General features: G+C 42.6%; 1 protein-coding gene across 1 annotated transcript in view; it reads left to right on the top strand.

The window, feature by feature from the left end:
• Positions 1-16,182, top strand: part of CATSPERE (catsper channel auxiliary subunit epsilon) — a 94,518-nt gene that overhangs the window by 60,588 nt on the left and 17,748 nt on the right. The window contains exons 13-18 of the mRNA XM_070401109.1: positions 3,020-3,095; positions 4,022-4,074; positions 7,322-7,372; positions 8,093-8,126; positions 8,195-8,274; positions 15,861-15,960. Of these exons, the coding sequence (XP_070257210.1) occupies positions 3,020-3,095; positions 4,022-4,074; positions 7,322-7,372; positions 8,093-8,126; positions 8,195-8,274; positions 15,861-15,960 (394 nt within the window). The remainder of the gene's footprint in view (positions 1-3,019; positions 3,096-4,021; positions 4,075-7,321; positions 7,373-8,092; positions 8,127-8,194; positions 8,275-15,860; positions 15,961-16,182) is intronic.

Genomic DNA, 16,182 nt, shown 5'->3' on the forward strand with positions numbered 1-16,182 from the left:
TCCAGATTGGAAATTCCTTGAAGTGTCTGGATAGATGTGAAATCGGTATTGTGTGTAAAAATGTAGAAGATTCCTTGTGGCTAAAGGGAAACAATGACTTATTGGAAGGTTGCATCCAATTGAAGATGCAAAAAAAAAAAAGGGGGTGCTATTTCTTGATTCAGTACTTTTCAAGCATGTTTACCCTTCATTCCCATTCCAAAGTCTTTACATACTATCCTTAAAGCAAAAACTAGAATGCTAATGTTCCCAAAAGTCTTCAACAGGAGTAGAATCAGATAAAAACCCATCTTTGACTCCTGGAATAAGGTAGCACCTAAGCACTTAATTTCTGGAGGAAGACAACCAACTTGGAATTGTGTCTTAAGGCATTTATATGTTTACTGGAGGCCTGGTGCACAAAATTCCTGCACAAGGCGGCGGTCCCTCAGCCTGGCCTGCACCCTCTCCAATCCGGGATCCCTCGGGGGATGTCCTAAACTGGCAGTCAGACATCTCTCTCACAATTCAGGACCGCTGGCTCCTAACCACTCACCTGCCTGTCTGCCTGATCACCCCTAACCACTCTGCCTGCTGGCCTGGTCATTCCTAACCGCTCTCCCCTGCCGGTCTGGTCACCCCTAACTGCTATACCCTGCCAGCCTGATCGCCTCTAACCGCCTCTGCCTTGGCCCCTGGCACCATGGCTTTGTCCGGAAGGATGTCTGATCTAATTAGCATATTACCCTTTTATTAGTATAGATCATTGTCCTGACTCAAAATATTTTCTCAAAAAATAGCATTGTTGTTCTGGGAAGAAGTTCACTCAATGCCAGGCATGTTTTAGGTGTTTAAAATACCTAATGAACAAGAAGAAGGAAGCACTGCTGTCATGGACAGATCCCTAGTGGAAGAAGTGCTCAAATAAGTAAACAAGATAATGCCAAATAGTTATAAGTACTACTGAGAACGTAAAACAAAGAAGTGGTGGAGTGTGTCCAGGAAGGATAGGGAGGAAAATGCTACTCTAGACATGACAGCCATCCCTTTCCCCTCACCCACCACCATTTCTCATTCTTCTAATGTCGTGGGTTAGACTGTTTGGTTCTTTTGGGTTAGGTGGATATTTACTTAGAATTCTGTTGCTGTAGAATACATATCAAACTATCCAGGATACTGAGACTTGAGAAAAAAGACACTAAAAGCTTTGAAATCAGCCATGATAGGAAAAAATTGTGCCCATGAGAAAAACTGGGGGAAATTGAAGATAATATATTTACTTTAGTGTCCTTTACAGATCTATACTATATGCTAAATTTATCAAATCAAAGATGCCCTCCAATTGAAAAAAAGGCCATAATTGGCATAGTTATATTTAATTATAAGATGCTTCCTGATTTAAAAAGTGTTAAATGAGGAAAATATGAATATTAGAATTGGTGAAATATAGTACACTGATTTAAAAATATGAAAACGAGCTATTCGTATCCTCATTTACTTACTACATTTTATTTATTTATTTATTTATTTATTTATTTTATTTCTTTATTTTAGGCCACCAAAAATTTTGGTTGCCTCCTAAAAAAAAAAATTGGGAGAGAAAGAGGCACTTACTATATTTTATATCAATTATAGAACTAAACAAATATTAAAATGTAATAAATAGCCCTGACTGGTTTGGATCAGTGGATAGAGCGTCGGCCTGCGATTCAAGGGTCCTGGGTTCGATTCCAGTCAAGGGCATGTACCTTGGTTGTGGGCTCATCCCCAGTGGAGAGTGTGCAGGAGGCAGCTGATCGATGTTTCTCTCTCATCGATGTTCTAACGCCCTATCCCTCTCCCTTCCTCTCTGTAAAAAATCAATAAAGTATATATATATTTTTTAAATGGAATAAATATTGGATGAAAAACAACATTTGCTTATGGTTAGTTAGTTTGTATTTGTTTTCCCCCAGTTCTTTCCAAAAGTAATAACCTTAGCAAAGGCAGGGCAGGGGTAAAGGGGTGGGGGGTGGCAGTTGAGTAAAGCCTAATTTCTCCTGTGATTTTGAGTCCTGTTTTGCCCGAGCACAAATGACTTATGAGCATTTCATAAGGTAGAAAGGCATTGTGTCTGATCTCCCTTTCCATTCCAGTCAGATCATATTGTGCAGCATAATGTTGTTCAGGAAACTAATTTCATAACTTAGTCTTCATTGCTCCAGAGGTGTCATCAATAGGAGGGAACATCTGTAGAGGCTCGAGAAGGAACCACTGTGGTGGCTGCAACCTGTAATAGGGTCAGGAAGCAGCAGACCTCCGCCCTCCAGGCACTGAGGGTGTTAGTGAATTAGGGGGGTTGAAATGCTGACAGAGGCTCATTTCTGTTCCCATTGTGTCAACCCTATGCTGGCCAGAAGGAATACCATGAGGTGGGAGTGACTTTCAGGTCTGATGGCGATGCCCTCAGCACAAGCAGGGCACAGGTAGTCACCCCACCCCTCAGACCTCCAGCATTTCTCAGGAGGGGTCAGCCACAGCAGGTACATGGGGCTCTCATCTGCTCTACAGAGACGCAGAGTTATGTCTGTGAAGACCCACGTCCCACGTGGTGCAGGGTTCAGGATCTGGAGAAGGGGCCACATGCAAATAAAAGAGACAAGACAAGAAATAATAATTTGGAAATATTGGGGGCCAGGCGGAAAGCCCACTGCAAGGGAAAGGACTTCTACCGGTGCCCAGGCCTCGCCAGCCTTTTACTCACTGTTGGATACACATCTAGTTCTTAGGCAGGTAATTGTGGTAACAGACAGACTATCTTAAAGGGCAGTAAATATTAGAAAGATGTACTCTCAGACGATTTGGTCAGGAAATAGCTTGAGCCCCCATTGTCTGGACTAGACAATCGGTGCATAGCTCTGGCTCTTGCCAGGGGCTCAAGGTTCACCAGCGTTCTGGGATCCGTGTTTACACTTCTCTGATAGTGAAGACAGTGGGTGGCTTCCTGCAATGTCTACCTCCCTGTGAGTCTATACTCACCGGTATGTGTTGTTTCTCCTAGATACCAGAACACGGGTCTTATGCTTATGCAGGTCAGGCCTAGTGAATATTCAAAAGCATGTCCAATACCCCCAAAGGTAAGTGACACAGGTAAAAGGTTTAAAAAAGCTTATTTCAATAGTGCATAGATACAAGTTTCCAGTTATAAAAATAGCCACGGGAGGTACAGTGCAGCAGTTTACTTCCATAATACATGGGTACAAATTTCTAGTTATAGTCACGGGGATTTAAAGTACAGCATAGAGTCCTAACTGGTTTGGCTCAGTGGATAGAGCGTCAGCCTGCGGACAAAAGGTCCCAGGTTTGATTCCAGTCAAGGGCATGTACCTTGGTTGCGGACACATCCCCAGTGGGGGGTGTGCAGGAGGCAGCTGATCGATGTTTCTCTCATCGATGTTTCTAACTCTCTATCCCTCTCCCTTCCTCTCTGTAAAAAACCAATAAAATATATATATAAAAAATAAAGTACAGCATAGGGAATATAGTCAATAATATTGTAATAACAATGTATGATGTGAGATGGGTACTTGAACTTATTGGGGGACAACATAAGGTGTATAAATATCTAATCACTATGTTGTACACCTGAAACTAATATAGTATTGTATATCAAGTGCAATTGAAAAATAAATTTTAAAAAATAATGCATAGCCAGGCCAGTGTGGTTCAATGATTGAGCTTCGACCTATGAACCAAGAGGTCACAGTTCGACTCCCAGTCAGGGCACATGCCCAGGTTGCAGGCTCCATCCCCAGTAGGGGGCATTGCAGGAGGCAGCCGATCAATGATTTTCTCTCATCATTGATGTTTCTATCTCTCTCTTCCCCTCTCCCTTCCTCTCTGAAATCAATAAAAATATATGTATTTTTAAAAAGTGATCAAAGAAGAAGTAGGAAATACACTTAAAAGGTTATTGTTTCTAATTTGAAATGGAATTGCTTTTAGCTATAGAAATGTGTGGGTCAGAACCACTGAACTTACCAACTAAATTGCTTCATTTTAGGTGTTCCAAATAGCTGTTGGCTGTGATCGCACTAAATTTATTGTGGTTAAAGGGCAAGTATATTTACATTAGACCTGTCTTACTCTTTACGTTTTAAAAACAAGTGGTAAACAAGTGATCATTTAGGCTAATGACTGACATGTCCATAGTGTAATCCAAAATTGAATTGACAAGTGTCCAAACCAAATTTGTTTGAACTCTTTGCCAAATCAAGTATTACATTTGAGCCCTAGCCGGTACAGCTCAGTGGATAGAGCATCAGCCTGTGTTTTGAAGGGTCCCGGGTCAATTACAGTCAAGGGCACTTGCCTTGGTTGCAGGTTCGATCTCTGGTCCTGGTCATGCCCATGCGGGAGGCAACCAATCTATGTTTCTGTATCATATTGATGTTTCTCTCTGTCTCTCCCTCTCCCTTCCATTTTCTCTTTCTCTCTCTCTCTCTCTCTCTCTCTCTCTCTCTCTCTCTCTCTCCAATATATATATATATATACATATATATATATGTATGTATATATATACATATATGTATGTATATATATATATATATATATATATATGTATTTCATTTGATCATTCCTAAAAGGGAAAAAGAAGTAACCTCTTATCACCAGCATTTTTCTCCACCTTCCCCTTTAATAAGCCAATTACCATCTTTCACCTTTACCTCTCAACTCTTCAATCTACAGCTCGTTCCCCAGAAACCAGAGGGAGAAGCACTTGCCTCTGTCTTTACCCCAATAATAATTTCATGTCCATAGAGAATGGCTTACATCCACATCATCTTTTATGGGAAAATTTTAGAGCAAATCTAGCAGAAGCCAGTGTTCCCTCCAGAGCTATGACTTCCATTGATCTGACTGTGGTTCGAAGTGGTACCCACTGGATTTTGTTTTGTTTGTTTGTTTGTTTGTTTTTTAAATTAAATCTTTATTGTTCAGATTATTACAGTTGTTCCTCTTTTTTCCCCCCATAGCTCCCCTCCACCCGGTTCCTCTCCCACCCTCCGCCCACACCCCCCCCCCCCCACCAATGTCCTCATTCATAGGTGCACGATTTTTGTCCAGTCTCTTCCTGCACCCCCCACACCCCTTTCACCCCTAAGAATAGTCAATCCACTCCCTTTCTATGTCCCTGATTCTATTATAATCACCAGTTTATTCTGATCATCAGATTATTTATTCACTTGATTTTTAGATTCACTTGTTGATGGATGTGTATTTGCTGTTCATAATTTGTATCTTTACCTTTTTCTTCTTCTTCCTCTTCTTAAAGGATACCTTTCAGCATTTCATATAATACTGGTTTAATGGTGGTGAACCCCTTTACCTTTTCCTTATCTGTGAAGCTCTTTATCTGACCTTCAATTCTGAATGATAGCTTTGCTGGATAAAGTAATCTTGGTTGTAGGTTCTTGGTATTCATCACTTTGAATATTTCTTGCCACTTCCTTCTGGCCTACAAAGTTTCTGTTGAGAAATCAGCTGACAATCATATGGGTACTCCCTTGTAGGTAATTGACTGTCTTTCTCTTGCTGCTTTTTAGATGCTCTCTTTGTCTTTTACTATTGGCATTTAATTATGATGTGTGTTGGTGTGGTCCTCTTTGGATTCCTTTTGTTTGGGGTTCTCTGCGCTTCCTGGACTTGGAAGTCTCTTTCTTTCACCAGGTAGGGGAAGTTTTCTGTCATTATTTCTTCAAATAGGTTTTCAATATCTTGCTCTCTCTCTTCTTCTGGCACCCCTATAATTCGGATGTTGGTATGCTTGAAGCTGTCCCAGAGGCTCCTTACACTATTTTGGATTCTTTTTTCATTTTGCTTTTCCTGTTGGGTGTTTTTTGCTTCTTCGTATTTCAAATCTTTGACTTGATTCTTATGATCCTCTGGTCTGCTGTTGGGAGTCTGCATAATATTCTTTATTTCAGTCAGTGTATGCTTAATTTCTAGTTGGTCCTTTATCACAACATCGAGGGTCTCACTAGATTTCTTGAGGATCTCACTACATTTATCTGTGGTCTCACCAGTCTTTTCAAAGGTCTTACTAAATTTATCGGCGGCTTCTAGACAATTCTTGATAAACCTTAAAAGTGTGGTTTTGAACTCTATATCCATCAGTTTGCTTTCCTCCATTTCTGCCATTTGTGTCCTGTTTCTTTGTCTCCGCATTTTTTATGCTTCCTTGTGTTGATAAAGTGGTTTTCTGTGCTAAGTGTCCTCTAGGGCCCAGTGGTTCAGCCTCCCCAATTACTTGAGGAGGACACTCTTGGTGTTCTCCCTTGTGGTCTTTGTGCACAGTCTTGTTGAAGTTAAGCCTTGATTTTTGTAAGTAACAGTGGGAGGGATTGACCTCCAGGCCAATTGGCTGTGAGAATCAGCTGTGTTTATGGTGGGAGAACTTCTGTCCTGGAGTTCTAGGGAGGTGCTAATCTAGCCTCTGCCTGAGACTATCCAGCAAATGCCTCTGTGCAAGGCTTGGGCGGGGCGGATCCCAGGGGATCAACAGGGCAGGCGGAGCGAGCAGTTATGGCTGCTCTCAGTCTTGACTTCAGAGGCCCCGCATCTCAGTGTCCCAGCAATTGCTGCAATACCTCCGAGAGAAAGCTGCCCTCGAGTTCCAACCGATGCCAGACAGTCCCGCTTCTCCCGTATGAATCTAGGTCCCCAGAGACTCGCCTGGAACTGGAGCTCAGAGCATGAGACTCCCTCCCGATTAAAAAAGACAACCGTGCCCGCAGCCACCAGCCCGCTCGAGTGCGCCTCTGTACCTTAGTATTTTACTTCTGCACAGCACCTCCTCTGAGTCTCAGTATGCTCTTCTCTTTCTTTCTAGTTGTAGAATTTCCTCTCAGCCAGCCTTCCTGTGGTTCAGGATGATGTCCGTTCCGTCTTTTAGTTGTATTTTTGAAGTGGTTGTGCGAGGCAGCAAACTCTGGTGCTTACCTATGCCACCATCTTGGTTTCTCCTAAAATATATTTTAAAAATTAAAAAATGTATGAGAAATAAAACCATCCACAGAAATTTGTCTTCATTTTTGATAGATTTTCTATCAGGTTTTCACAGGTATCAAATAGAAGAAATAAATCAATAGATTTCAAATTCTGGTATCTTCAGGAACATTTGTGTAACTGATTTTTAAAAATAGAAATACTAGGGCAACACACCAACCCCAGAGATTATAATTCAATAAGTGACGACTCTATAATACTCTCAAGTTTTAGAATTACTGAGTTAAATGATTAAATGTTTGTGCAAATATATAAAAAGAATGATATTACAGTTTCATTATGTTTGTTTTTGTAGATTTGGTTACAAAGGTTGTCAGCGGCATGATTTCTTTTACACTATTGAAAAGTAAGAAATATTGTACCATAAGCACTGAGTTTTTATTAATTTAGTATCAATAATTTAGAGTCAGTATTTATTAACATCAATCTTTTATAATAAACTAGAGACCCAGTGCACGAAATTCGTGCACTTGGGGTGGGGGGCGTCCCTCAGCCTTGCCTGCGCCCTCTCGCAGTCTGGGAGCCCTCAGGGGGTGTCGCACTGATAGCTTAAGCCAGCAGTGGGACATCCTTAGAACTGCCATGGAGGCAGGAAAGGCTCCCACCACCACCGCTGCACTCACCAGCCATGAGCTCAGCTTCGTGCTGACCACCAGGGGGCAGCTCCTGTGTTGAGCATCTGCCCCCTGGTGGTTAGTGCATGTCATAGTGACTGGTCATTCTGCTATTTGGTCGATTTGCATATTAGCCTTTTATTATATAGGATGCATTCATTGCTATAAGTTTTCCTCTAGGCACTGCATCTTTAACTGCATCTCTCAAATTTTGAAAAGTTGCATTTTCATTTTTATTTAGTTTGAAGTATTTTTAAATTTCTCTTAAGATTTCTTCTTTCACTCATGTATTACTTAGAAGTGTATTGTTTATTCTCCACATAGTTTGGTAGTATTTTGGGATTACAGTTATCTTCTTGACTTCTGTGATATCTCCCCACCCAAACAAAGTAATGGCTTAATGTTTAAGTTTGAAAAGAGAAAAGATAAGTAATAAAAATATCTTTTTATAGGTCATTTCTGAGGAATCGACCATCTACAGACTTGGTAAGAAAACTATAATTTTATTAATCAGCCTAATAGAGAAAATAACCAAAGCATTTTTCCTTTCCTAGAGAGTAAAATATAGTTGGAGAAAATATGGCTGCCCATTGCAACTTAATTTCAAAGAAAAATTTCACCCTTTGCTTCAACTGTAAGTATATTCTACTAAAATTTGAACTTACTTTAAAGGTTCAAAATGAAAAGAGGGCTAATTAGTCATACATTTAATAATAAATATTTTTGAGCACCCAATATATGTGACACTAGATTTTCAGTATTAGTTAACCAAATTTGGATAACCGTGGTTCCTGCATGTTGAGGGAGGTTACAATTTAGCACCTGAGATATAAATGTGTAAGGAAGCTGAGACTCTTCTCAGAGATGTGGTCAGTCTCTTTTTTAAGGAATATATATTTTTATTGATTTCAGAGAGGAAGGGAGAGGGAGAGACAGAAACATCAATGATGAGAGAGAATCATTGATCAGCTGCCTCCCACACTCGCACCACTGGGGATCGAGTCCATAACCCGGGCATTTTCTCTGACGGGGAATTAAAACATGACCTCCTGGTTAATAGGTTGATGCTCAACCACTGAGCCATGGTAGCCGGGCTGTAGGCAAGTCTCTTAACCCTCACTTTCCCTCTCTAAATCACTTCCCAAGCTCCTACTGAAGATAGTTTGAAGAAACTACCTTCCTGAGGTGACATATGACTTTTCTTTCTATGGGCCAATAATAACTAAAAGCTTGCAAGGAAAGAAACTATTTACTAATAAGGGAATAGGGAGATTTCAAAAATATCTCTAACTAAATTCTTATAAACAATATTAAAAATATTAAGTAAAAATGCTATGAGGAAGGCTTTTTCAAGTAATTTTATATTCATTTGCTTGCTTCTCTGACTTTATTCTTGATTTATGATTACAGAAGTCACATAGCTTGTTACAAAATTTAAAATATATAAAAAGATAAATGGTCATGTTTGTAATTGTTTTGCTGTTATAAATAAAATTGTAGTGAATATCCATTTATGTACATGTTTGGACACTAGTCCAGAGATGCCATTGGGATACATTACTGAATGTAAAATCCTGGGTGTAAAACATCAACATTGCCGAACCGGTTTGCTCAGTGGATAGAGCGTCGGCCTGCAGACTGAAGAGTCCCAGGTTGGATTCCAGTCAAGGGCATGTACCTTGGTTGCGGCACATCCCTACTGGGGGGCGTGCAGGAGGCAGCTGATCGATGTTTCTCTCTCATCCATGTTTCTAACTCTCTATCTCTCTCTCCCTTCTTCTCTGTAAAAATTCAATAAAATATATTTTTTAAAAAAAGATCAACATTTTAGTCAGGGCATTCAGCTTTCAGGGACCTCTTCGGCTGACAACAACTTCTGAGATCCCACAGGGTGGGTGGGGGTAGAATAATGAGTCAGGAGCTTTAATTCATGTTTGTCATCAGACCTTTCCCTGTGAGGATCCAAAAGGCCTCTGCCAGCATATCCCCCACCTCACAGACACACACATACAAACACACACACACACTCCTCACCACGGCAGCTGTAAGACTCCACACTATTTCCTCACCCTCCTACATCACCCTCCTACAATCCCTCGGTCACAGGTCCTCTGAGCCTCTGGTTAGTCTGCTATCTTGTTTAGTTTGATCTTCTATACACCTACTCAGGCCACTGATCTTCCTGGGCATCCCACACTCTTTCTCTCACCAAAGCCCAGTTTTCTTTGTTTATTTTATACTAGGGGCCCAGTGCACAAATTCGTGCACCTTGAAAGGAACTGTGGTCCGTAGGCTGCGGTAGGCACAGGGGTGGCTCTCAACCCATCCTCTGTGCCCCTGCCTTGACCCTCCCACTGTGGCCCTCTGTCCCCTCTCTGCCCACAGCCCTGCTCTGGCCGCCCCTCCATGCACTGTCGGTGCCGGCCCACTTGCACCTGCTGATGACACAGAGCAATTGGGGCCAGCACCAGCAGTGAGTGTGAGTGGGGCTGGCGCCATCAACGGGTTGAGCAGTGACTCCGGCACCAGCTGCGGGTGTGAGCAGCGGCTCCAATGCCAGCAGCAGGTGGGAGTGGGGCCAACGCCAGCAGCAGCAAAGAATTTTCAGTAACCACCAGAGGCTCGCCGCAATGACAGCGACCAGTGCCCCACCTTGGTCTGGCACCCCTGCTCACCTGCTCCATCATTCCACCGTGGCCGACACCCTCCATGTTCCGCACATGCCCCCTGGTGGTCAGTGCACGTCACAGTGACCGGTTGTTCGGTTGTTCTGGTTGTTCTTCCATTCAGTCTATTTGCATATTAGCCTTTTATTATATAGGAATGGGCCTCATCCCCCAGGAGTAAGTTATTTTAATGTTCTCTCCCAGGGAAGTGCACTCTTCAGCTCACTTCATCATTATTAAATGACTACTCTTCACTAATTAGTGTGCTGGGCATTTGTAAATCAAAGGTAAATAAGACAGGATTGCTGCACTCAAGGGCTCAAGAGTCTGATGCATTAGATAAACACATGAGCTGATAAGCTAAGTGGAACGATAGAAAGAAATAGTGTGGGTGGTTGGCATTGAAACTCAAAGGGAAAGTATCCAGCCTAGCTATGGAAGGAAGGGGGGCTCCGAGGAATGTTGCTAGAAAGCATGCACTTGAGCTGAGCCACTGAGTCTTAAAGGATAATGAACATTTAGCTGAAGGCAGGGCTTGCTCTGGCTAGTGTGGCTCCCTTGGTTGGGCATCGTCCCATGCACTGAAAGGTTCCTGGTTCGATTCCTGGTCAGGGCACATTCCGGGGTTGTGGGCTTGATCCCCAGTAGGGGGCATGCAGGAGGCAGCTGATCAATGTTTCACTCTTACATCCATGTTTCTCTCTCTCTCCCTCTCCTTTCCTCTCTCTCTCTCTAACAGTCAATAAAAAAATCTTAAAGATAGTTAGATAGATGATAGACAGGTAGATGATAGATAGATAGATGATAGATAGATAGATAGATAGATAATAGATCAATCTTAGGCAGGGCTTGATAAGTGATAGATGTGAATAGTAAGGGAAAGAAAACGAGGAAGATCAATGAGTCAAAGGTGACACAATCATAAGAGATCTTCCACAAACTTCCATCACCATACCCATTCATCTCCACGCCTCTGCATCCATGATCTCTGTCTTCCTATCAGCATAGATTAACTATATGCATATCTAAGCTCTGTCTCTCCATTTGTGAACTGTATGTATCCCCATCCCTTTCCTAAGTAAGAGCATTGCTCCAGAAATTGTCCCCTCTTTCTCCTGCATCATCAACTTTACCCTCTGGATCACCATATAAAGATGCAGTTCTTTCCCAGAAACCTGCTCTTGACCCCACCACCTCTTTAGCCACTATACTCACTGTCATCAATTCTTCTATTCTCTCCCAGATCCCTGTCAGTCAGACTTTTACCCCCACCACTTCATTGGCCCTGCTTGCCAGGGTGACCAGTGGCCTCCACATTGCTAAACCCAAGGCTCGGTTCTCTGGTCTAACCTTACTTTATCTCATTAACAAGAATGGCACATTTGATCATTCCCTCCTACTTGAAATATTTTCTTCCGTTGGCTTCCAGGACATTGGATTCTCCTGCTTTTCCTGCTACCTCACTAGCAGCTACTCCTTAATTTCATAGTTTCTTCCCTCCCTCCCGCCATGACCTCTTAATATTGAAATGCCCAAGACTCAGGGCTTTCTTTTTTTTTTTTTAATCCTCACCCAAGGATATTTTTCCATTGGTTTTTAGAGAGTGAAAGAGAGAGGGAAAGACAGAGAGAAATATCAATGTGAGAGAAACACAACGATTGGTTGCCTCCTGTACCAGCCCCGACCAGGGCCCGGGGCCAGGGAGGAGCCTGCAACTGAGGTACATGCCCTTGAACGGAATCAAACCCAGGACCCTTTGGTCCGCAGGCTGATGCTCTATCCACTGATCCAAAACGGCTAGGCTCAAAGCTTTGTTTTCTTTTCTCTATCTCAACTTGTTCTTTTTGTAGTATCATCCAGTCTCATGGACCTGAATGTCTCAATATACTGATAAACCCCCAAAAACTCTATCTCCAGTCTGACTATTTCCCCTTGCATTAGTCAAATATGGCCAGATTATGCTGTGGTAACAAAGAAATTCTAGCACCTCAGTGTTTCACTCTTTTCATGTAATAGTATTGATGTTCTTTGTGAACGGTGACGCTGAGATGAGCTTGGCGTGCAGGATGAGTTTAGAGAAGCAGAGGGCTACCGCTCGCTCAGGCGAGTAGCAAAGCCCCCAAAGCTCTCATGGCCTTTATTTGGGGAGTACAGCAAATAACAATGGAGTACAGCAAGTGACAATGATTAACAGGCATGCTTATGAGATCATCAGAGCTAAGTTATACATTACACTATTAATTTCCTATGTTATACAAAGACCCTTTCCACCTGCAGCAGTGCACCCTCCCTTGAACTTTTCATGCCCTCATGGGCTATTTATCACCTCAAGGAAAGTTCTGCCTCTGAACAATAAGTCTTGCTTGTAGGCCCCCGCCTTTTCCTGGCAGAACGTCCTCTTATAGTTAACTTCATATCACTTGTCCAGCTACAATTTCCCCCTTTTTAGTTTTGCTGCAGGTTTGAATCATGACAGAGAAGATAGCAAAGCTGTTTCATTATAAGGTACAGGGGTGACACATAAACCAGTATGGTTCTAATCACACTTTAACTGTAATCGCTTTTGCAAATTAACAATTTGATCCCTTAATAAAACTACTGATTATTCAAGATCAGCCAATTGTTCATTGATTTCACTATTAATTTTCCGTTGAGAATTCTATAACTGTTCTGAATCTTTATGCTAGTCTTGAACAAAAGTAACAGTTTGGACTGATCACTGTAATGCCAACCCAGCTGCTGCAGCTGTTGCTGTTTTAGCAATTAATCCAAGAATTACAGCAATTAGCATGCCAATAAACCTTTTTGACCTCTTCAATATTCCTTTCACAATGGCTTGGAGAGCTCCAGCTAGAGAACTTTCCTGCCATCGTTCTGTATCTCCTATCAGTGAACATTAATGCGAATAAGCCATGCTTACTTAGGCAAGTATTTTTGTCCCATAATCTCCATGAAATAAATAAAATATTACCTAAGACAATTTAAATATATATATATTTATTAAATTGATTGAGATGATATTGGTCAACAGGAACATACAGGTTTCAGATGTGGGTTTCTGTGTTATGTGATCTGTATATTGCATGGGGTGCCCACCACCCAAAGTCAAATCTTCTCCAGTCACCAAATATTAGGACTCCCAAACCCAGAAAGTCGGGGTCATGCAATTTATCCTATGGCCACTAGATGGCACTGGAGCTTATTGGTTGTTGTGAGTGTCAAAAGATGCCAGCTCAGAATTCAAGATCTTTTTCATTGAAATAAAACATATGGCCTTTGCAACTAGTCTTAGTCATTCAAAAACTCTGATCGCTTACAGAAGATGCATCAAGCATGCTGCACCTTCTGAATTTCCTAGAGTTAGAGCTTTACTGAAGCCGGACCCACATCTCTGAAACTGGGTGCAAAATTGTGTGTTAGTTCTCTATAACTTCCCTCCCGCTCCAAGAACAAAGTCAGGGTCCGCTATCTGTTACTCACACCTGAGCTCCTCTCTTTATGATTTCTAAGCAAAACTCAGATGAAAATGAAACAGCTTCTCAGTTACCACTTTCTGACACTTAAACTTTTTCTGCCCAGTTTGTGAGAAAGGGCCAAGAACTGCTTTTTATAAACAGGAGTGGGTGGTAGCAATTTGTAGCTGGCCTGGGAAGCCAGATAGAATAACTGCAAAGTCAGGCAGAGATCTGGGCGGTGAATAAGGAGACGCCAGCAAGGATCCGACATTTTCTTTTAATCTATTTTATTGATTTTTTACAGAGAGGAAGAAAGAGGGATAGAGAGTTAGAAACATCGATGAAAAAGAAACATCGATCAGCTGCCTCCTGCACACTTCCCACTGGGTATGTGCCCGCAACCAAGGTACATGCCCTTGACCAGAATCGAACCTGGGACCCTTGAGTCCGCAGGCCGATGCTCCATCCACTGAGCCAAACCAGCCAGGGCAGGATCCGACATTTTTTATGAATAGACACAGAGATGGGACCCAGAAAATACATCAGACACTGAGGCATCCTGCCTGAGCCCAGGGTCCTAAGTGAAATGTCCATCCCAGGAGTGTGGGGGACAATTCCATTTAGAAAAACAAGCAATAGCTGATGGAGAAGGAAGACCCATAACCATTTTTAAATCAGTCACAAGCTCTGGTTAGCAAAAGTGTGCCTTTATCAGTATCTGAACTTTAGCTTTGGTCTCAAGTCCCTATTTTTAAATAAATATAATTTTTTAAATTGATTTCAGAGAGGAAGGGGGAGGGAGAGAGAGATAGAAACATCAATGATGAGAGAGAGTCATTGACTGGCTGCCTCCTGCACGTCCCCTACTGGGGATCAAGCCTGCAACCCCAGCATGTGCCCTCCTGACCCAGAATCAAACCTTGACCTCCTGACTTATAGGTCAACACTCAACCACTGAGCCATGCCAGCTGGGGTCAGGTCCTTATTTCTTAATGATATCAGGAAAAAATAATCTTACTAATTTGAAGTAACATCTCTTAAAACTCACTAATCTCAATGGGGCGTATGTCTCAGGCGCCTGTGTCAGGGAGTGGGCAGCCTGTCCATGTTGGACCACGTGCTGGCGCCTGCTGCTGGCGGGAGTCCTCACGTGTCCCTGAGCATGCGCTGTGCATGACCATCGCTCCCGGAGCTTCTGATGACTCCTGCTTCTCAGCCCACCTCAGTTCTCCTGAGGGCAGCTAACCCTCAGACACCCAGTGTCACTTCCAGCTGCCTCCTCCAGGGAGACCTGCAGCATCTCCATCCTCATCGTGGTCATTCTGTGGGTTCATTCCCTGGTACACACTGGGCCACACTGGATATTCGTTGATTAAATGACACCAGGGGATCTTGCTCTGCCCTCCCTCCCTCCATCGCTCACTTCCATCCTTCTCCCTGCTGCCAGCCTGCTGGCAGGGCCCTGGCCACCCTCGCCTTATTAATACATGGTGCCTGTTAAGCAAAGAGAAGTTATGGCTCCAAATGTTAAAAAAAAAAATCTGCTTCGCTACTGTCTGGTGTATTCTGAGAGCTGAAGAAAACCCACACAGTAGGTACAGTGATGCTTTCACAGATAGGAACGTGGAGGCTCTGAGAGCTGAAGGAACTTCCCCAGGGCACAAAGCTGTTCAGTGAAAAGAACGGGACTTAAACCTAAGCCCATCCAACTCGAAAACCGGAGCTCTTGATCCCTCTATTGCAGTGGTGGGCAAACTGCGGCTCGTGAGCCACATGCAGCTCTTTGGCCCCTTGAGTGTGGCTCTTTCACAAAATACCGACTTCTGTGCATGGGCCACAAAGTTTCGATCGCACTGTACATGCGCGCCCGCACGTGGTATTTTGTGGAAGAGCCACACTCAAGGGGGCAAAGAGCCGAAGGTGGCTCGAGAGCCACAGTTTGGCGACCTCTGCTCTGTTCCACCGGAAAATGAAATCAGCCACTGAAAATTAATTTATGAAGAAGTCATTGTCATGTAAAACAGGCTTAAAGGGGTCAGAAGAAATAAAATGTTTCTAGTAGGATGACGCAACCATGTTTTGTGTTTGCTGTTTTTCAGATACAACAAAAATGGCTTTATCAAGGATGTGGACGCAAATTTCATAGTGTGGGAAATCCACGGCAGGGATGACTACACCTATAACCTCACTATGCAGAAGGTACGCCATCCTAGAATTAAATAGAACTTGGCGTGCAATTAGACATGTCTTTCTATTTTAAATCTACTAGTATATATAAATTACCTAAGGAAAATAAAACCAGTCCGCTGAGGGTAGGAAAAAAACACACGTATAACCTCGATAGCCTATGACTGATAAAATTAACTTAGGGAAAAGAAGTCATTGTCATATAAAACAGACTTACAGGGGTTAGGAACATAT

This window comes from Myotis yumanensis, unplaced genomic scaffold (assembly GCF_028538775.1).
Source record: "Myotis yumanensis isolate MYYU_CA2020_CCGP unplaced genomic scaffold, mMyoYum1.0.hap1 SCAF_22, whole genome shotgun sequence".
Taxonomy (NCBI): domain Eukaryota; kingdom Metazoa; phylum Chordata; class Mammalia; order Chiroptera; family Vespertilionidae; genus Myotis; species Myotis yumanensis.